This window comes from Sciurus carolinensis, chromosome 3 (assembly GCF_902686445.1).
Source record: "Sciurus carolinensis chromosome 3, mSciCar1.2, whole genome shotgun sequence".
NCBI lineage: Eukaryota > Metazoa > Chordata > Mammalia > Rodentia > Sciuridae > Sciurus > Sciurus carolinensis.
The window spans coordinates 145,527,902-145,550,550 of NC_062215.1; the positions used below are offsets into that span (position 1 = coordinate 145,527,902).

Here is a 22,649-nt window from a genome sequence, read left to right on the forward strand (position 1 = left end):
ATTCAACAAACAAGGCAGAAAATGATAAAACCAGGAATTAATTGGCACTGTGGTTTTGTAAGATGATTTTCTGGAAATGGTATTTAGGAAGGAGTGAGGTGGGAAGGTCCAGAACCTGCCAGTTAGCTGAGCAGGCATTCAAACTAACCTCTGCACATTGCAAAGGGAGTTTTGTGAGAATTTGGAGATAGGGGATATTTGTGTGTGTGTTGGGAAGGGGAGTTATGGGAGTGGAAAGGAGGGAAAAATGAAATGGAGCAGAAAAATATTTTTAAAGGTGGCATTTGGCTATCTCTAGAAAGACAATTCGAGTTTGAAAGATACAACTGGATCAGGGAGTAGGAGCAAGGGCTTGAGTTGAAAGTAAGGAAGGAAGCACAGGGCTGGAGGTGGTAGGATGGACAAGACTTGGTTACTGACAGGATGTGGGGGCTCACCTGCAGGAAAGATGCTGACAGAGGATGTTGAGGTGTGAACCTGGGGGTCTCATTTATAAATAATAAAACAATTATAGGTGTCTAGTAGCCTAGGCAGCTCCAGGGTTTTGGTTAAGTACCATATCAGGCTCTCAGCAAATAACATACTCAAAAAGGATGATTAAAAGACTCAGATGGACTGTTTATAAAAGTTGGGCTGGGATAGGGAACCATCAGTAGTTTGAATGTACCCAAGGGTTAGCAGGTGGAGAGCCATCATCTCTAGGACTAAAAGGGGCTGGGTGGGTAACCGTTACTGGCCCTCAGATGTCTGCACCTGCACCTGTCAGGAGCTGAGAACTTGTAGAGGAAGTTCTCAAACCACAGCCCAGCAGGGAGACACGGAGTAAGTCACTTCTCTGAACCCACTCTTCTCCTGCCTTCTGCCCTTGACTCCTTGTTGGTGGTTCCATTGACTGATCTCCAATGGAAGGCAGATGGCAAGGGAGCCTGTTTGATGCCACCCATAAAGAACAACCTCCCCAGAACAGAGCACAAATGAGAGTGGATCTGGAGAGGCAGGCAGAGTACTTAGCAGAGCCAGCTTTTCAGTAAAAATATTTTAAGAATATACTTACTCATGAACTATATGTACATACTGAAACACTGATATATATAAAATAAAACATATCCAAAGTAGAAACTGCCATGGAATTTAAAAATGTTTTCACTTCTTTATAAATAATAAAACTCTTGGTGCCCCCCCAATGGGATCTGAGATCTGATCAAACTCACTGTTCTCATCTCATAGGGTGACTGAGGAAGAAGTCATGGTGGGTGTAGTGTAAGGTGTTGTTTATTTGTGCTTGTGTTGTTAACCTCATTTTCTTTACATGAACCCACACCGGAAGAGCTTACTTTATTCAGAACAAGATAATATAAGTGGTACTTGCTTTCCAGGCTGTAAGTTGAGGTACTCTGGAAGGACCTAATACAAGTGCTTGCTATCACCCTTCTCCAGTGTGCAGTTGCCTTCTTTTCTCATTATGCCTCACTTGCCATAATTAGAAACACATGGCCATGATTTAGCAAGGTGGCCAGAATTAATCTGCAAAGCTCAATTTCTTTTTAACTTTTATAAATAAAATAAATGTGAATAAAAGTCCTCATTGTCTCATCTCAAACCCCAGTGAACCATGTTATGTCCCCCACTTTCTGCCCTAGGATCAAAGCACCTCTCTTCCTTTGGAAGCAGTGTGGTAGAACATTAGAATCTAGGGAGACAGGTCAGGGTTGGAGACATTGGCTTTAAAGTGCCATGATACATGTGTGCAGAACATTTGATAGCTCTAGAATGGATGATATCACCCAGAGGAGAGAGAACAGAGAAGGGAAAGAGTAGAGAACTGAGGCCAAAATGACTTGGAGGATTCCTATACATGTGAATATGAAAAGGAAACAATACAGGAGATGGGGAAAGAGCAAAATAGAAAAAGAATTAGGATCAGAGAATTCCAGAAGGAAGACTGATCAGACGTTTTAACTGCTGAGTGGGAGAGAGTGAGGACTGAGAATTGGCCAGGAAGCAACTGCTGATGAGATGAGGTCAAACCCTAAGAGTGTTGGTGGAGTCCTGCATGGGGTCACAGCAATGAGCAGGGCTAATTTCTTAAGGGAAGAAGAAAACACTTACTCAAGGCCAATATAATATTCTGCTATTGTTTGTCATTTTAAAAGTAAGAGATGATGTATGCAGAAGGGAAGAAGTGAGCGGAGAAACTGTAGATGAAGGAAAGAGGGAGTCATTTAGAATGGGTTTCCAGGAGAAGCAAGGAGATGGGATTGAAAGGCTAGATAGTAGAGTTAGCTGTGGTGAAGAGCTAACTTCCTTCTCTTGTTGGTAACAAGAAGCATTTGGGGAGGCAGGAAGTATATTCCTCTTATAGTTGACAGCAAGGAGATACTTAAATTCTACAAAGAAAACAAACTGGTCGTCAATCAGTAACTAAAGGGCTTTTTACTAGAGAACAGTGCCACGTTTTCTCTTCTGAGAGAAAAACCAAGAGAAATGGATGCAAGCTTAGTCAATATGCTATTAAAGGGAATTATCAATTATTCTTTTTAAAGTTTTTTTTTAAAGACAGATTTGGGTCTGATTGATATGGATTGGTTACATGTATGTCCTCATGTTTGTTCCAATACTCTTGACCAGGTGTCTTTGGAACTCTACATTTCAGACTCAAAAGGCAGCTTGTGTGTGCAAGTCTGTGCACCCTCAAGGGGGCATGGCAAGACCTGGCAAAATCCAAAAGATGGCATTTTAAAATGAAAATAGTTTGGATGCCAGGAAACTTGGATTCTAATTCCAGTTCGATCACTAATTGTCTATTTATTTTGACACAACTTTTAACCTGTCTTAGTTTCTTTTTTCTATAAAACACAGGAAGTGATTATGATATTTAAGATTCCTTTATCTTTAAAATCCAAATTTTTAAAATGTATAATTGTGATAGGCAGGTTTCTGATTACTATAACAAATACTTAAGACTATCAACTTATGAAGAGGAAAAGTTTATTTTGGCTCATGGTTTTAAAAGTTCCAGTCCATGATTAGGTGGACCCATTGCTTACAGGCCTCTGGTGTGGGTGCTTGATAGCAATAAAAACTGTATTGACTTCCTAGGGATCAAATTTTTAACACAAAGGTCTCTGGGGGACATTTTAGATCCAAACTATGATGGCAATATATTTGATTTATGTAAACAGAATTTGTCTATTACTTTTGAATATTTCTCTTGCCTGAAATTCATGAAAACCTTTGTCTGCTACTTGGCTGATCCAAACATCTGATAACTCTTGAAAATAAAAATTCATCCACATGATGTTCCATGGTAGATGTTGAAAAAAATGAAATCAGATTGCCTTCATATTAAATTTTCTTCTGTCTTTAAATTCCTTTCACTTGGAAGCTACAATAATTTAGGCTACCGTTGGCCATTTGATAAATTGTTGTTCACACGTGTCCTGTTCCTCTTGGGAGTTGAAAGAGTTAATGCAGTTTAAAAGTTCTGCTCAGTCTAGACCTTAACAGGTATCTAGTTTTATGATGTTGATAGCCAAACAAGTCATTGCTTCTGGCAGAGAATACACAAGTAAAATGAGTAATTGAATTTTGTTTGAATTATTTCTCATAATCTTTTATTCATTCATTTAAATAGACTTTATCTGTTGGACCATGAGCTGAGACCTTTTTTGTCCTCAGTGCACTATACCCCTTGAGCCCACTGTGGCTGCTCAATAGGTATTTGTTAAGTAAATATATGATATGAAGAGGTATTTATTGTATAATAACGTCTTGGACATATTGCTTTCTACACAAATATAGGGGGCAAAGATAACCATCTCAGGGTTACTGTCTGCAAGCTCTATTGAGCACCTCACTCTAAAATCTGACCCATTCCTCATTCTTACTGCAGAACCTCACTAGGGAGAGAACCAGAACTCCCCTGTCTTGCGACATGAAAATCTAAGTTGGCGGCCTCGCTGATGCATTCCGAAGCCCTAGAGTTCATCCCTAGGTTATTCTGTATTCTGGTTCTCATGCTACTGTCTCAATACCACTTGCCTTGATGTTGCAGTAACCTTTGAGGCAAGCCAGTGGAATCAGAGACGTTCATGAAGTTGACCTGGGACTTAAAGAATGTATATGCATTTATTCAACAATTACTTATTTGGCACCCACTCTGTGCCTGGCATGTTATACAAATGGAGCAATTGTAGGAAGAATGACTGCTACCTCAGAATGGTTGGGGGCTGAGACAGAAATGTCCTTCTCTCTCCCATCTCTTATGGTTGAGGTCATGGCTCCCCATTACTGGATGTTATCTCACAGATCTCTCTGTATGTCACCTTCCCAATGAACCAGTTTAAGATTTCTGACAACCACCTTTTTGTTGTCTGTTTTGTGATAGATGATTCAAGAGAGCCGGTTTCTCATAGAAATGGCAGACACAGTCCATGAAAAGATTGTACAATGTCAGAAAGCAGGTAATTTTTTTCTATTATGTTTAAACCCATAATGATAATTCTTTGCAGAATATTTTAAAGTTTCTGTACTTTCTCCTAAAATTCAAATATTTTATGGTATTGTTTATACTTTATGTTACATTTAAGTTTTTGTTTACTAGAGAAGAAATTTGGATGGTTGTATTTGTGCATGTGGGGGTGGTAGTGTCTGAAGATATATAGAAAGACAAGGGTTTCTAAGTTCACTTTTGTGATTTGGAAGTCTAATAAAGTCTTTTATTAGAGGTACGGAAGGTAGGATTCCATGTGACCCCTTCCAACCCACTTTATTTTTCTGGTTTGAGCCACAACCCTATTAATCTTCTAGGTGTTTGCCCCATTTCCCAGTCCTCATTTTACACTTGTTCTTTCTTTCTTTAGGGATGGGAGGGGTCACACATCTGTGAGCATACACCTTTATTTACATTCATCTTCATCTGTACCCTGTGCTTTTATTTCTTGGACCCATGTGCTCTTCTCTCCACAGACACAATAATAATTATGGTGAGGAAGATGACAGCAGACAGTTGCTTTATAAATATGCATCTGATATGCTAAACACGTACACTATCTTAGTCCTCCTAACAATTCTGGAAGGTAGTCCTCATTATCTCCAGCTTATAGATGAGGCACCTGAGATTCTGGGAGACTGAGTGAGTGATTCAAGATCCTATATCAACACATGGTGGGGCTGACCTTGGAACCAATTCCAGATTTTAAAAATGGTTTTCTTCACTGACTGACTAGCAGGCTGAGATGGTTCAGTTGACAGGAAATGCAAAAATAAAACCCAATACTTATATAATGCCAGTACTCTTGGAAAGCTTTATATGTATGGACCTATTTTTCTTCACCACAATGCCATGAGATAAACCCTCTTCTTGTCACTGCCTCACCAGTAAAGAAATTGAAGCCCAATGAGTTTTAGGAACCTGCTCAAACTACCATAGCCAGTAAGTGGAGCCAAAATGTCAGCCAGGCTCCATGTTCATACTTTTTGTTAAGAGTCATGTTTGTGATGTCAGCACCAGGAAAGTTAATGTTGTTCTAGACTACATTAATACAAGTACTGTAACTCGATTCAGAAGAATGGTGGAAAATCCCTACCCAGTGTGGACTCTTCAAGCCCACTCTGAGTACAGTGTCCACTTCTGGATGTAGGAGTGTCCACACTGCTCAGTTCTGGGAAGCTGAGCTGTGCAGTGGTCCTGCCTGGAAGTTAGTTGAAATGTGTTAGAATACATTCTGGTGAGGAGAGAATTTGAGGGTTCCCCCCGCCCCTAACATCCTCCTTTAAGTATCTAAAGGGCTACACTATGGAAAGCGATTAGAAATTGTTGGTCTGGATTTAGCTAGCACTGAGGCATTCCAGGGAAGAAGATTTTGCCTCAGTCAATATCAGGCCCAGCTCTCCAAAGATGGAACAAGCTGTCCGTGAGAGAATGTGATTCTCATCCCTGAGGTGCTAAGACAAAGGCTATAGAAACAGATGATGGTGATGTTTTTCATGGTATTTAAATTTTTTGTGTTAATTGAAATTTCATACAAAAATAGAAATTTGACTTGAATTATTGAAATAAAGTTAAACTAGTAAAGCAATTTTTGCTTTTTAAAATTAGTACTAAGCCAATATTTATAAATAATACTTAATCAGTTATTCTAATTTTATCAGAATGGTATTCAAATTTGACTTAATGGTAGAACTAAAATACTTTAAGGCTATTCCCAAATCTGAAACACTTGAGTGATTCCAGGAATAGTATTTTTAAAAATGTCTTTTTAGTTTTAGTCGACATTGACTAATTACTGATTATTATCACATGGGTTGCAGGGCCTGCTTTGAAGCCATAGAACTGACTTACAAAGAAAAGGAAGATATAGGCCATCACCCTTCACAGATAGCTGCCATCACACATCACATCATTCCACACAAAAACCATCCACAAAGTCAATGGAACCTGTTGGAAGAATTTCTGCTTAAGTTCTTATGTTTTAATCTATGGTTCCCGGCTATTTAAAATGTAATTCAGCCTGTATTGACTATTGATAGTTTTCCTCCATGGAGAGCCATTTGATGATGAATATATGGGAAGGAGAATTCAGTTTGGAGATTTAGAAATTCTGAGAGGACAGAAATGTGAAACTATATTTTAGTGATCATATTTTTTATAAGATGTTTATTTTTCTGAATTTGCCCTATGATTTCTTATGCACTCTTTTTTCAAAGGGATGGAGTTCCATGAAGAGCTTCATAACCTGGGGGCAAAGGAAGGTTTGAAAGGAAGAAAACTCAACAAGGCTACTGAGAGCTTTGCTTGGAACATCACGGTATTAAAGGTAGATGGAACGCTCTCTTGCCCACTTTGCCTTTATTTCCCTCCTCTTCTCTGCAAGGTGGAGAGATGGATCAATGGTTAAATATGATGATTTGGATTTTTAAGTAATGTGTGGCCTGATCATCAAGTTCATGCTCTAAGACATGTAGAGATACATCCTGAGATGCACCTGCTTTTTACCTTACTAGGGCAATGAGACAGAGGACAGCTTGTGTGTGAGACCTAATTCCATTGCCTGATGGTAGTGATGGTGGTGGTAGTGTGTGTGTGTGTGTGTGTGTGTGTGTGCGTGTTTACTCATTCAAACATTTCTGTTCAAGTCAATATGGCTGTTCTTCTTGTTGTGTGGAAAGAATAATGCCAAATGCTGCTAGGAAGTTTCCAACAAAAGTGATTTGAAAGAGACTGCACTACAGAATATCTGCAACCATTTAGGATTTTTACTTTAAGGACAGTTACTCTAAATACATTTCTTCCTTCAGGTAGTTTTGGGATAGTCAGTTTCTTGAGATTATGATTTGTTCTCTGCTGTAAATTAATTTCAGAATTTTTGAGTAAAGATACCACTTTTTATGTTTTCTTACATGAAAGGAGAAACGATTTAGGTAGTCAGAATTATTTATCCTTGACAGAGTGATGGGAAAAAAATAACTGCAAACAAAATTAATAATTGCTGACACGTAAAGAATTGCTTATGTGTCAAGTGCTATTTTATGAGATTAATATGAATTAACAATTTAATACAATAATTCCATATTATTGTTATTCTCATTTTACAGGTAAGAAAACTGAGGTATTGAAAGTTCACATATCTTACCCAAAGTCATTCAGCTAGTAAATAGTGGAGCTGGGTTTTGAACTTAGGCAGTCTGGTTCCAGAGCTTGTGACATTAACATGCTCTGCAGAGATGCTGCACATGTTTATGCAAATGTGCTAGGTGAACTGTAAGATATATTACACATACAAGGTAGATACACACACATGTTACACATACTGTAAGATATATTACATACATGTCTCTTCAAAATTAAAACCATGTGTATTCATTAAACTCTAACTGTGTCCTGAACTCTACGGTAGGCACTGGGAATACATGGAGAACAAAAGAGATGCAGATCCTGACCTCATGAAGTTGGCAGTCTGAGGGCTTTGGGGAACACAGGCATTATTTGCTCAAGGGGCAGAGATGAAAAGAGGACTTTAGTATGAAAAAAGGAGTTTATTATGACCCCAGAGTATAACATGACAACCTAAATCTGATACAGAAGACTTTCTGTTCAGCAATTTGGGCTTTTTAATGCACCAATCACTAAGAAAGGTGTTAGGGACACAAGTGTGAGGAATATTACACAGACCTCCAGTACTAACCTGCAAGGAGAGAGAGACTAGTAAGAACCATTAACTATTCAGTACTTCCTATGTGACCAGCATTCAAGGCCAGCCACTTTATATACATTTCCCCTTTTGCAGTATGGTGTGACCTTGCAACAGTGCATGAGGACCCTGATATGACTCTCCTCATCTCACGAAGGAGAATATCAAGGCTTAGAGACGTTTAAGCTTCTTGCTTGGAGTCGCATAGCTAGTAGATGGCATAGCTGAGATTTGTAACTCATGCCCAGGGTTAAGCCACAGCCCTGTGGCTCCCCTCTAAAAGAATGCATTTGTCTATGCGGCCAGTGCAGTGGTGAATACAGGTTCTGGGTGAGGATTCCTGGATATGGTGAGACTTCAGCCAAGTGATGCACTTCTCTGAGCATGGTAAAAGTACCTACATTCTGGATTTTATGAGAAAGTAAATGAGATAACACATAAAAAAAATCTAGGTCACAGTGCACAAAACTAGACAGTGTATATACTTGTGATTACTTTTTGTTTTCCCAATAAGGAAGACCATTGCAGGAACAAGATTTTTGTTGTCATTATTGTTTCTTTCTTAACTTCTGACTTAATCCCATTTAGAATGTTCTGAGGTAGGTAGGTTTGTGTGTTTGGTTTAGTGACAGGAGATGATCGCTAGATGTGACTGAGCAAATGCTATACAAATCATTCTAAGGGTTTTGAAAAACAATCTCTGTTACTGTAGCTCATAAGCTATCTAGCTGCTGGTCTTTCAGTTTGAATTTTAGAAACTTAAGCAAAAGTAGTGGACTTTTTCAAACTTTGAATATTTCACTGGAAATATTTCAGTACCTCTCCCACCATTGAATTTAGTGAGTCTGTTATTCAGGTATCCTTTCCCTAAGAGCTGGATAGGTGACTTCCTCAGAATTTGAATTATTAGCTAAGAAAAAGGAGACTGGGCTTGGCTGGAGACTTTATTCCAGTGGTGCTGCTGAGGAGACAGCTCCTCTGCAAGACTCTTGCTTTACTTCTTCTATCTACATCTGGAACACTTAGCTCCTGCTTGGCTCTCTAGCCTTGTTACTGACTTTCAGAGCTCCTCAAAGTCTTTTAACAAATCCCCCTCTGTCTCTTTAAGTTTTCTAGAATTGATTTACTTGATTTAATTAGTTAAATTAGGAATAACCATCCTGGTAAGTCATCATCACCAAATTAGGATATGGTATAAATTAGGGGGACATGGCAGGTCTCACCTACAAAATTCCTCATTGTTCACTGTAAAAATTTTCTTATACATGGTTAGAATAAGTATTCTCCACTCCTGGAAAGGAATATGAATTTACCAATGCTGGTTAATTTGTGGGTTCAGGTTTCTAAAAATATTGAATTCTAGTGTAATTCCCAACAAGTAAGGGAAGAGCTAGAAAAAAAGAGAAAAGTGTCCTCCATGAAATGTGGGTTGGCAGCATGGAGTGGTGAAAATGGGACACTGACTTTAGAGCAAATTGAACTGAGACTAAAACCTAAATTCTTAAGTTTATGTTTTCTGTAGTTCAGTATTATAATAATCTAATGTCAAGTAATGATTGGAAAGCTGGATAAAAATTTGCAGAAAGAAAGAAAAATTGCTCTACAAGGCAATGAATGGATTATAATTACAGTGTTTAAATTTTCCCAGAGATCAGCTCTTAGAATCTAGCACAGAGGCTAAAATCAAGATGACCCTGAAAGCTCTTATACATGTGTTTTTTTTAAATTCATATTCTAGTACCACACATGAGTCCAGAATAGGAATTTGCTTAGCAAATTCTTTGCATATCCCTACACTTTTGCCATATATCCAAAAGTAATGGTTATTTTCTTCTGTTCTTTCTTTTTACAAAACTAAACTTTGTAAATAGCTTCCGTGTACACCTGGCATGATATGATGAAGCATATCTCAATGATTCATTCCCCAGTACCTTTCTATATAATCATTGAACTAAGATAACTCCACCCCTTTTCACCCCCACACATTAACGGTCCTTTCTATCTGTCGTTCCTCTATGGTGTCCTTCAGATAAAAGTATTGGGTCTTCATTTATTGGGTGCTACTATAACAAAATACCTGAGACTGGGTAATTTATAAACAGAAATTTATTTCTCATAGTTATGGAGGTGATAAAATCTGCTTCTAGGATGGTAACTTGTTACTGTGTCCTCTGGGGGGGACAAATGCTGTGCCGCATGTCAGAAGGAAAGGAAGGGGGATAAAGGACAAAAAGGCCTTAGCTAGGTCCCTCAACACTTTTTTTACGATACTAATTCCATCCATGAGCATCAAGTCCTTATGGCCTGATCACCTCCTAAAGGCCCTACCTCTTAATACCATTGCATTGGGAATTAAGTTTTGACATGAAATTTGGAGGGGCACAAACATTCCAACCATAGCACTTTTGTTATTAACAAAATATTAAAATATCACAATGGGATATTTTCCTGTTCTTTGGGGTTTCTAAAAAGAGATACTACAACTTCAGTTACATAGCCAACACATTGTTAAATAGTCAAATAATTTTTAATTTTGGAAGTATTTCACTCATGAGAGTTCTAATCTCTTGCAAAAGATATAAATTTATACTGTTTTACTGATAAAAACACTATGCTATAAAATAGAATTGATTTAAAGCTTTGGACTCCATCCAGAGTGATTTGACTCTTTAAGTACAAAAAGAACTTCATTTTAAGATTGCCATGGCTATAAAATTGAAATGAGAAAGAATATGAAAGTAGAATTTGAGTGAGCTTTCCTAATGTATATTTTCCAACTTGGTCTATTGGTTATTGTAAGGAACTAAATTCCATTATCTTTACATTCTAAAAATTTATGAAGAAATCAATTTTAGCAGGCTGGGGAAGTACAGTATAGTTATCTAAAAGTAATGAAGAAATAAAATCAGCAAGCATTTTATTATAAAGGAAAAACTATAAATAGGTGATCACTGGAGATTAAAGAAGAAATAAAAGGGCTAAGAAGTGACAACCTTCTGAATCATGAACTTTATTGATTACTAATTGAATGACATATAGTAAATTAAAAAATGAATAAAACTATTACTTTATCATGGGTTACTCCTATTAAGTATTATTTGTATTTTTCTTGGATGAATTTCCAGCTTATAATTTAATGTATTCCTATGTGTGCCATAAAACTGGGCCTCTTTTATAGATTTATGTTTGAAAGATATGACTAATCTTTTCCACCCAACTTTTTGACTTTTTGTCACCGCTTTAGCCCATCTTCCTGCTTTTAGCTTAATAGTGTAGCAGGGGCTAAAGATTTTCATTTCTCTTCCTTGGGTACTTGTATTCCCAACCCAGGCAGATTCTCTCACTAGATCCCCAAATTTCAGGTCCCAGCAGTTTCCCATAAGAAAATTGCATGAATTTCACCATAGTAATGGTAGTGATGTACTTTTTAACAGATTTGAAATTATCTGCAGTTGTTGAGAGATAAGAGAAGGAAGGAAACAAAATGATAAGCTAACAGGAAGAGAAGTATGAAGAGAAACATCCACCCAGCTCTGAACAACAAGTGAGGGAGACTGGGGTTGCCCTCAACTGAATGGCAAGAGATATTTTAAATCATTCCATTAGATGCTGAGCCAAGCTCTTCTGGCAGCCATGGCGACTGTGCTTCCAGGGATTGCTGTGAGGGTATAATAAATAAGTAACGTGTCCAGTGCTGTCCATGTTGTTCATTGAAAACTTTTCCAGCAGTGCCTCTGGCAGCTGCTGGCTATTGCAGTAGAAGCTAGAGAAAGACTGAGTTTCCTCCTGAGCCAAATCATTCAGAGAAGAACAGCAATTTATAAAGCCCAGTGACAACAATGAATTAATAATAAGCTATTCTTAATATTGATATTACTATCAATTCTTGAGAAACATAAAACAAAGTGGTTAAGAGTATAGACTACATCTAGACACTTTGTAGCTGTGTGACCTCGGGAAAATTCTTTTTGTCTCTATACTGAATCAATAGGGATATGCTAGATTTTGTTGGGGTAACAAAACTCTGAAAATCTCAGTTCTTAAAACAATGGCTTATTTCTTGCTTGTACTGCATGTCTGTCACATGTCAGTGAGGAACACTCAGGAATCCAGGATAGTGGACATTCTGTTGCACCTGATGTTTCTATTACCTCAGAGGAAGAGATGGTATTTTACTAGTCCTATCTGCTTGGAAGTCACATTTTTACCTATAAATGAAGCAATTATTTCCTTTTTTATTGGTCTATCTCCCATGAGCTCTGCTAGCATGAATCTGCTTCCCTGAGCTTCACCACCCCTGAGTAAATGGATACAGTTGAGCCCTTGGAAAGACACCATTGAAAACAATAAAAATTCCAAAGCAGAGGATCAGACTCTAGACCCCCAAGAATCCAGCCTATCTCATCTTGTTTCTCTTGGACAGCTTTGCTGTTCACTGGCTTTTAGTCCAGATGTTGCCAGCCGCCACTTCCTCATAAAATAGAGAAAGTTTAAGGCTGCACCTCCAGCAACAGCTCAGCAAAGTCCACACTCCCTTTGTATTCCTTCCTGTGCCCACTCCTCCACAGCCAATCCTGCTGCTTAGACCCCTCATGTGTCCTTTATCAACTGAGCTCTTGGAAGAGAGTTTTGGAATCTTCTTCCTTTGAATAACAAACAAGCTGATTTAGAAATAGGAGGTGAAGTAAATTCTTCAACTTCCTTGAACAGGTTCACGGGAGGAAAGGTGCTTCCTTAGGGACACAGTTTGAAGAACCCTTAGTCACCATCCTTGAGAGTTGACCGTTCATGGGGTTTAAGCAAAACTTGCTAAGTTCAAAGAAAACACTTTGTAAGGATACATACAAAATAAAAACTAGGATTATAAATTCCCTTTTGTTTTATTTTAGAATTATCTAAGAGTTTAGTCATAAAGGAAATTGAACAACATATTGCATGGGCTATGAGTCTAGAAATCTGCAGCTAAGTGTATATAATATAATCTTTTAAAATTCTCTTATCTTCTGTGGGGTTAGGTTATCTTAACTAAAAATGAGATCAGACTTTGTGATGCTAGAGTCCTTAAAGCTCTGCACATATGATATTTAAGTGAAATATATTATTTTCATTAACTATTTTCTATAGCCTGACTATATTCTTTTGCTTAAAGTACGTGGGTCCTGAACTTATCAATAGTGTGAATCTCTCTACTTATAGATCCTCCCTTTTACTGCAGGCTCCCAACATCTTTGATACATTTTTCTTTAACCCATGGCACCATAAGACCCTAATAATGTCTCCTTTTCCTGTACAGTCTTCCATTGCAATCCCTTCCATTGCTACCTTCTTCTTTCCAGACTTCTCTTTGCACATGGAATGATCTACCCTTGCCATCCTGTTTGGAATTTTGGCAAACGAAATGATCTTTTTTGCATTCATTCTGCAAGGCTCCCCTGCACTAAGAATACCCACACAAGTGGGGGTTCTGATAGTTAAAGTCAATTTGCAATTCAAAAAAGGTCTACCCTGGAAATATAGATTGCAGTCTGCTAAATTCCATAGGTTAAGTACTCTGCAGTGAAAAACAAATTATATTGAAAAGACCACATAAGTAAATGATACATCAGGCCATACCTATTGTCTGTTCACCTAACTAGACAGCTAGCTGTGTATTTACTTGCTCAAAATTTACCTACCAACCTAAAAAATTTCTAATTAAATATGCCTAGTAGCTAATGAAAGGAATGTTGCATATTGATCTAGTCTTCATCTTCTTGTAGGCTACACTTATTTTTAAATAAAATTTTTAAAAAATTGCCTCTCATAAAAACAATGTTGAAATTTTGTCAAACAGTTATAGTATCTGTCATGTTGGAAGGTCTGGTGAATACAACTGGGAGGGGAAAACTAACAATGAAGCTAAAACTGTTCAATTCTAAGGGCAGCTGTTTTTGACCCACTCAACCTAGAAAGTCCTAGACTCATCTGTGATCTTAACCAGCTGCCTTATGATGCACATCATAGATCACCAGGAAGAAGGTGGTGAAAGGAGAGAGAATGGATGTATCAATTCTAGAAAAACAACTTGAATTTCCTATTCAATGAGTTGGTACCATTATCTTAAGACCAAAGAAAAATTATTAGGCTGTATGAAGTGAGGAGTTTACATTTAGATGGCACAGCACCTATTCTTGGAATATTACAAGCTAGGTTTGATATATTTATTCTGGGACTGGGTGTTTGAAGAGGTACTTCTAGACACGTGTTTAGAAGTGCACAATGAAAACCTCTCTCCCAACCCAAGAAATTGATTTATCTCCACTTCAACACTAAAAATAAGGAGGTAAAAAGTTCAAAAGATGCTCCTAATCTGTAAATTAGTAAACAATAATTTAAAAATTTTTTTGTTTTATTTTATTTTTGGTGAAACCAAGTTCAACCATTCAGTATATATATCTGTAAACCCCTACTGTATTCAGGTTTTGGGTCTGAGTATGAAATAGTGAATAAAACATGGTCCTCTGGTCTCATGGAACTGACAGCCTAGTGGCAATTTTTTTATTAATCACACAATGTGTGTTAGATTTGTCATTGCTATGTGCCTTAAAGGAAAGATTGCCCAGCACTATGAGAATGTGCAGTGGGATTTGGAGAGATTGGGAAGTCTTCCATGAGAAAGTTCTAGTTAAGCTGAGAATAAATATCTTTAGTTTTTCATGACTGCAAAATCCTACCTTGTATCTTGGTCCTTGAGGATGATTGCCAAACAATCTGGAAGTAACAGTGAAAAAGAAAACAAATCAAAATAAAGATGGTCTGGGGAGTTTTAAAATTTCTGTCTTACTCATTTAATTATCACTCATTAGCCCCATAGCTAATTTGTTATAATAGCAAATCTGGTCATATCATTAATTACAAATTAACTTAATCACCTGTCTTCTAAAAAATAATCTTTGGCAACATTTTATGTCCATGTGAATCCATAAAATTCATTCGACAGCTTATAGTTGCAGAAAATAATATTATAATAATATTATAAAGTTAGTCTTTGAGAGATTTCTGTAATTCAAAGCCAAAAAGATGGAGATAGAGAATGTAGAATTAGTATTTGAAAAGTGGAAAAATTCTTTATTTAAAAAAGTACAATTAATGCATCTATAATAACAAAAAGGTCAACACGTTTAAAACATTATTTCAAACAGCTCTAGTCACAATATAGGAGAATCAGATCATATGTTAATGCTTGTAGCTATGAGCAGGCTGGCTATGTGGTGTCTAGATTTGTGTGTTGGGTGGCTGCATCCCAGCTGTGCTGCCTAGGAGCACAATAGAGATAAAAGCCTAGCTGTTGACATGATTATGGGAGCATACACCACTTCATTTTATCTCCAGGAGAACTAAATTTAGTGTCTCTCAGAGGTACACTTTTTTTTTTCAGATGAAAGCTGCTTTTTATAATGATTCTGAATAATTCAAAAGTGGCAGAATCCTAATGAATAGATGCAACATAAACCAGAGGCCTTGGCTCTAACTTGTGGGGTTATTGAAGGTCTCAATTTCCTCTTAGGAAAACTTTCTTTACAGAAAGTCTGATTTTACACATAGACTCTTAGGCTAGGGTGAGTTTGATATTGTAACTCCCAGTTAATTTATTTCTACAATGATATAAATCGAAAGAAAACATTGATAACACAATTGTTTCATTCTAATCTCATATTCAGGTTTTACAGACATAAGCTCCTCTTCTGACCTTGTTACTCAACAGGGGGAAACAGGGACACATCTATCTACTGTCTTCATGCCTTATTATCCCAAATCTGAGCAAAGTGAGCTCACTTCTCTGTATGCATATGTACGTGTGACACACACACACTTGTGAGTGTGCGCGCATACACACAATCAAATAAACCAAATCCATATTTAAATACTTTTAAAAAGGATTATTGTAATAAGGGGAATGATACTATTGAAATAGGGGGAGGAGAGCTATGCAGTGTGGGGCTAGAATGTTCCTACCACAAGATCCTCAAGCATCTCAAAGGTGAAACAGAAAACATCTTTCTTTTATAGGGAGGGGCAAAGATGATTAGAAAGAACTGCATATGGGAGAGTGGGTGGCGTGATTCACCAATTGATCCTTACTTAAGGAAGGCCCTTTCTTGGGAAATGCCATTAATGAGAGACTGGGTGCTGGCCCAGATGGAGGGTGGGTCAAATTTCAGCGGCCTCAGAGGAAGAGAAAAGCTTAACTAAAGTCCAGCCCAAGTCAAGGTAGCAGGGATTTTATCCAGATTGCTTAGTGGATACAAACAATTCAGCTAATTACTTATGAGCTAGAAGGGGAATTTGGAGGGTCTGTGTCTGGCCTTGTCACAGGTAACACAGGAGGCACCCTGATGCTCAGCCAAGTCCTGTGTGGGAGGCGCCCCTTTGCAGTAAGTTGTTTTCTAGAAAACAAAAGACTGGTGGGGAGAGGGAATTTCTTAACTGCCACTGTTTTCTAGGAACACAGGGCTCAGGTAAAGTGTAATTTCAACATACACAGGTATGTAAATGTGTGTATGTAAAATGTTATATAGTGTGTATATATATATATATGTATATGTGTATATATGCATAAATGCAAATATCTAAAGGATGATTTGGGTTAAAATTAATGCAACTAGATGTTTCTCTTTTAAAGCTATTTAGAAAGATCCTAATAGGCAGAAGGAAATTTTCCCTCAATCAAGAAGTGGTTATTTTCCATTTTAATTAGACTTCCCTGATTTTAGGAAAATCCAGTATACTTAAACACCCATCATGTATGAGATTGCATATTCATAGTAATGGGTTGGGAAATAAACCTTTCTCTTCTTTGATTTGTCACTCACTTCTTACAAAACAATTTTTTATTAGTAATCGCTTTCCATATACTATTGCTATCTTAAGCATTTATAGTAAGTGAAGGTACCTATTTATCAAAAATCAGAATTACTAGGAACTGAATACTTCCTTGAAGGGAAAATCCATGGTTTTATGAAAGAGTAATTATAAGATTCTTTCAAAAAGAAATCCCCTCAGAATTTTAAAATAAATTTAGATTCATTAAAAAATTCAGTCATAACTGTTTAGAAAGCTGTTTGCATAAGGTAAGAAACAGACATCATCATTCAAATCATCATATTAAGGTTGAGAGAGGGTAACTTTTGGAAGAAAAGATTCCAGATCACAGATCAAGTTTAGACTTGAGTCTTAAACTTTTGCATAGTCAGATGATTTTATGGAAAGGTTGTAAAGTCATTAAGTTGCACTTTCAGATACAAAGAGAGTAGGTTTCTTTTTATCTGAGGAGAATCCTTATGATGCTGTGAAACACCAACCCTTCATGATTCGGTTTGTAAATCTGCCAAGGCAAAGCTATGTGTTCTAAAGATAGCTAAACTCTTTGAATGTTTATTTAAAAGATACTATTCTCAATGGACTTTTGAGTCAATCATACTCAGGGATGGAAAGTTCTTAAATTACTTTACAGTGTATTCCAGGATAAAAAAGATTGCCATCCAGATTTCTCAGCGGTATCCCTCAATCAGCTACATTTCCCAGTTGTCTGCTACTCAGCAGCTGGCATTATGAATCAACTAGAACAAAAGTGATTTGTGGATCCCTTTGTCTGGAATGTATCAATCTCTTGGGCCAAAGCAATGTTCCTGATCAATTACAAACAAATCTGATCTCAGAAGAATGTGTTAAAGGATTCTTTTCTCATATATATTTAAAATATACTACCATTATGGTTTGGATTTTAAATGGTCCCTGAAAGCCCATGTGCTAAAAATGCACATGTAGTGGGCTGGGGAGATAACTCAATTGGTAGAGTGCTTGCCTCGCAGGCACAAGGCCCTGGGTTCAATCCCCAGCACTGATTAAAAAAAAAAAAAAAAAAAAAAAATGCTTGGTAGTCAGCCTGTGGTGCTATTGGGAGGGGGTGGAAACTTTAGGGTGAGGGGCCTAATAGAAGGAGGTGAGGTCACTGGGGCATGCCCTTCATGGGAATTTGAGAACTCCGCCCCTCTCTTTCTCTCTATCTGTCTCTCTCTGTCTCTATCTCCTTCTTGGCCACATCGATGTGAGTAGCAACACTATCATGTTCTCCCGCTATGATGTTCTGTGCTGTCTCAGACCCAAAGCAATGAAGCCAAGTGACCATGAACTGAAACCTTTGAAATTATGAGCCAAAATAAATCTTTCCTTCTTTAAATTGTTTATCTCAGTTATTTTGTCTCAGAGACTGAAAACTGATTAACCCAACTGCATACCCTCAAGGGATATCCTGAGGTTCAGTGGAAATTCTAATTGCCTTGGGTCAGAAATATGGATCTATTTCACTGTGATTTTTTTTGTTTTGTTTTTGCAGATTTAATTAGACTTTACTTTTTTTCTTAATGCAAAAATATGTAGTGAGAGAAAGTTAAATGTTTCAGAATTAATTGTGTCCTCTAGTAGTACATTATTGAATCAGTAGTTTATTCCTTCAAACTGCTTAGCTGGTTGCAATTTCAACATATGCTGGAACAATCCTATAAACACTCAAGAGCTACATACAATTTGTTTGCTGGTCAAAATATGGCTTGTTGCACACCACTTTCTTATTCTGTTACCTTCCAGGTGGTTCTCTATTTTTACTACACATGTTGCAGGAAACTGGCTCTTGCATATTATGGGTTTGATACCAATCAAGAAACATATCTAAGACTGCTAAAAATGAAGCCAGCATGTGAATTCTTGTGTATGAAAAAGTATGTGTAAGTAGTAACTGTGTCATAGTATTAAATCTGAGTAAGTGGAACTAAAGATTCTTAACAATGTGTATTGTGTATCCTCTGAGTCAGCCCAAAGAGTCTTTCCATGTAATCTGAAACCAGAAAGGGAAAAAACAGCTACTTCCTTCCCACCCTCCTTTATCTGTAATACATTGTAGCCTGGGAGAGGAAGAATGCCATTGAAAGGAACAATCACATGTATATATAGTATGGGTATGTTATAACATAGGCCTGTTTCTTATATTAAACAACCCATTTCTTAACCCTACTTGTCAGCTCTGTGATAATAAATGTAGATAATGATAATACTAGAAGAATGACATTTTTCTCTAGTTTGGTTATCTAAATCATTCTCAGTTGTTACCATGAAAAATGAAAAAATGTAGATGCAATATAATTTGTAATTACCATCAGAGTGGAAATTCTAATTCTAAATTCTGGAAAACACATTCTTTGCCACTAAATCACAGTTCTTCCAACCAGACTGAATCATTTCTGTCGTCCTCTACTTAATAGCCATCACCTTAAAAATCATTACTTTCATCTCTAGAAATATAATTTTGTTCTAGACATTCTCATTAGGTTAGATGGAGAGAGAGCAAATAGTGAAGTGATTACTACTGTCCTTACTTTTTAGATAACTGCTCCCGGAAGTATCAATTCCTTTGGTTCCTTGATCAAGGATACACAGGAGGAATTTTCACAGGGATCCCTGAACTACAGTTGACCTTGGCAATTAATAATATGCCTTTGTGAATTTCATTGAAATTAAACATCAGTATAACCAATATGATCTTCTTAGAGTTCTTGGTTATACAATTCTTGGTTACACATTACACCATTTCTATTTTGCAGTTAAAGGTTTATCAATCTGATCCCTAAATTGACCAGAGTTGTGCATGCTACCTTGTGGACTGTGCACAGGTGCCATTCAGTTGAATCTATGTCACTGTTGCCTTCTAGATTTGTCATATAGCTGCCATAAAGTTGTTAGTCTAAGCATTTTTCTTTCTCTAGTCCTAGTCCATCAAGTTTTGTGTGTCTTTAACTATGGATATTAATTATTGGTAATATAGTGATATTTTTCCCTGTAAGATTAACCCTTGGGAAAAGTCTTTAATAATTTCAAAAGGACATGCGGCAGTGTGTCTTCTCATGAACTGGTTATTTATTTGTATATTGAAGCCCAGTACAGAAGCTTGGCAACACAGTGTGTCAGAGGAGGAAGGTTTCAACTATTGCTGTTCCGTCCTCAGTTGGACCGGATTTGACAACAAGGCATAGTCATTTCAGTTTTGACTCAATAGAAGAAACAGAAGATACCAGGAAAATAATACCTAATCCTTTTTAGCCTAATACAACTTCCTTGTAAGATAAATTTAATTGAAACTTTTTAATCTCTGAAAAAATACTTAAATACACTTAAGAGAATTAAAAGTAAACAAGCCCTAGTAGATTTGAGTGAGAGAAAGGATTTGATGTTTGTCCTTCAGCTCTAAGAAAAAAAATCTAAGTGCTTGGCCTGAATGGAAGGGGCTATGATGAGGCCTTTACAGTCTGGTCCTTTGCAGTGCAGGTTTCCCTCTCTCAGGGTCCCATCTCTTGGAAAATGCCAAGCAGTTCCATGATTCCACTCCTTCAAAGGTACTGCTCTTGCCCATTCTGATCTTCAGTCCCTTTTCAGTCACCTGACCAGCTCCTCTGTATCACTCATGTCCAGCATTGCTACCTTTCTAGGGTCACTTTTCTATGTCCTGTTGTTATAAGAACCAAATAATCCCCTTTTTATGTAATACCTGTAGCTAATACACAGTCTATCCCTGTGTTCACCACCCTGACTCACTGTATAATAATGACCTGTTCCTGTGTCTTTTTCTCATATAAAATCCAGCTTGTGCAGGCTGGAACTGTGCCTGAGCACAGTGCTGAGCTTTAGATAAGAAAAGAGAGACTTACAGAAGCTGTGAGATTTGTTCAAGAGCACATAACTAACTGGTAAGCAGTGGAGGAGGATGCAGACTTTGATCTGTGTGACTCCGGGGTCTGTTCTTAACATCCACCAATTGGATACCTATGTGCCGGTGTTGCTGCAATTCTTGGCAGCTCCACCTTCTCATGGGGTTGACATTATATTCTTATTTTCCTTTTTAAATTTTTTTATCCTCTATGGAGTTTAATTTTCACTCTTCTCCTCTTTTATTCAGTCTCATCTTTTCCTACCAGGATATTTTGTCTTTGCAGAGCACAGGCAAGCTCCCAAGTACACTGGACTCGACTTTTGATTTTAGCTTTTACTGTCAGTAGGCCCAAGCCCACTGTTGTTTTGTCTTCCTCTTGGTGGCCATCTTTTGACTATTCTCAGGATTATTTTGTAGAGTTGCACAGGTCTCTAGATCAGGGCTTTTGTTCTTTCCATTTTCCTTAGTTCATGCAGTGTCGGGCATGTGTATGGACACATACACAAATATTCTGAGTACATGTTACACGCAGTTTTTGGTGGCCCCATTTCATATTTTACAATTGTAGTGCTCACACTTAATTTTTCTTATTACAATAGAAAGAGCACTTGTTACGTGCTTGGCATGTTTGTTGAATTGACTTATATGAATAAACCTATAAAATATTAAAAACTGTCCCAGTGCAATAAGACTTTAGACACTTTTGCTTTAGTTGCTCATAAGAGAATTGGAGAAAGATACTTTTCATTCTCTTCAGGCTTTTTGTCTTTTCCAGTATGCTTTGAATATCATTAATAATACAAGTGACTGAAACTTAAGAGTTTTTTTATATAATCTCTTTTGAAAATCTGGGTAACATTATCTTTGAGTTCCTTCCTTTCTTTGTGAATTATCACTGTTTTCATCAGTGTCACTCTTTAAATATTTATCAAAAGTTCATCATATACTTCATGCTTTAAATATATGAAAATGTTTTAGGAAAATACTCCTTTCCTAGAATACCTTTAAGCCCAAACTGGCAAAACTTCTCTCTTTACACTCAGTTATACTTTTATAATAATCATTTCATCTTAAGATCATCATTATTTTTATCCAATAACTTATAGAATTATTGAAAAAAATCTTGAGCACACCAGAAAGAGATATTTTAAGAGAAATTAGAATATTTAATATAACACTGGGGTCAAGATTATCCCTGACTAAAATTGAGGCATTTGATTTTCTTTTGGAATATATTTTTAATATAGAATTACTTCAACTATAACAAATAATAATAGCTAGTAGTTATAAAGTACTCACCCTTTGCAGATGATGTTCCAAGTGCTTCATACTTAATAAATTAATTCTAAAAGCAACCATGTGATGCAGGTCCTATAATATTTTTGTTTTATACATAAGAAAACTGAGGAACATAAAGGTAGGTAGTAACTAATCTTTAACAAGATCAACTCGCTAATGAGGGTGAGGGTTAGGATTGAAACACTAGCAGCCTGGACCTGGTGTCCCTGTTCATAGCATACCCAGGACTGCACCACTGTTCCATGGCTATTCCATACACAGGAATGAAAAGCACATTAGCAATGGTAAAGTCATTCTTTGTAATAATAATTAAGCTACTAAATTTACAAATCTATAAACTTGGAGGGATCAATGCCCATTTCCAGATGGCAGGAAGGTTTTGTTATTCACAGTACAATAGGCAAACTATTCCCCAAACT

General features: G+C 37.1%; 1 protein-coding gene across 3 annotated transcripts in view; it reads left to right on the forward strand.

Moving 5' to 3' along the window:
- Positions 1 to 22,649, forward strand: part of Plcl1 (phospholipase C like 1 (inactive)) — a 350,580-nt gene that overhangs the window by 306,347 nt on the left and 21,584 nt on the right. For all 3 annotated transcript variants that reach the window (XM_047545124.1, XM_047545122.1, XM_047545123.1), the window contains exons 4-5: positions 4,388 to 4,463; positions 6,709 to 6,818. In XM_047545124.1, coding sequence (XP_047401080.1) covers positions 4,388 to 4,463; positions 6,709 to 6,818 — 186 coding nt within the window. The remainder of the gene's footprint in view (positions 1 to 4,387; positions 4,464 to 6,708; positions 6,819 to 22,649) is intronic.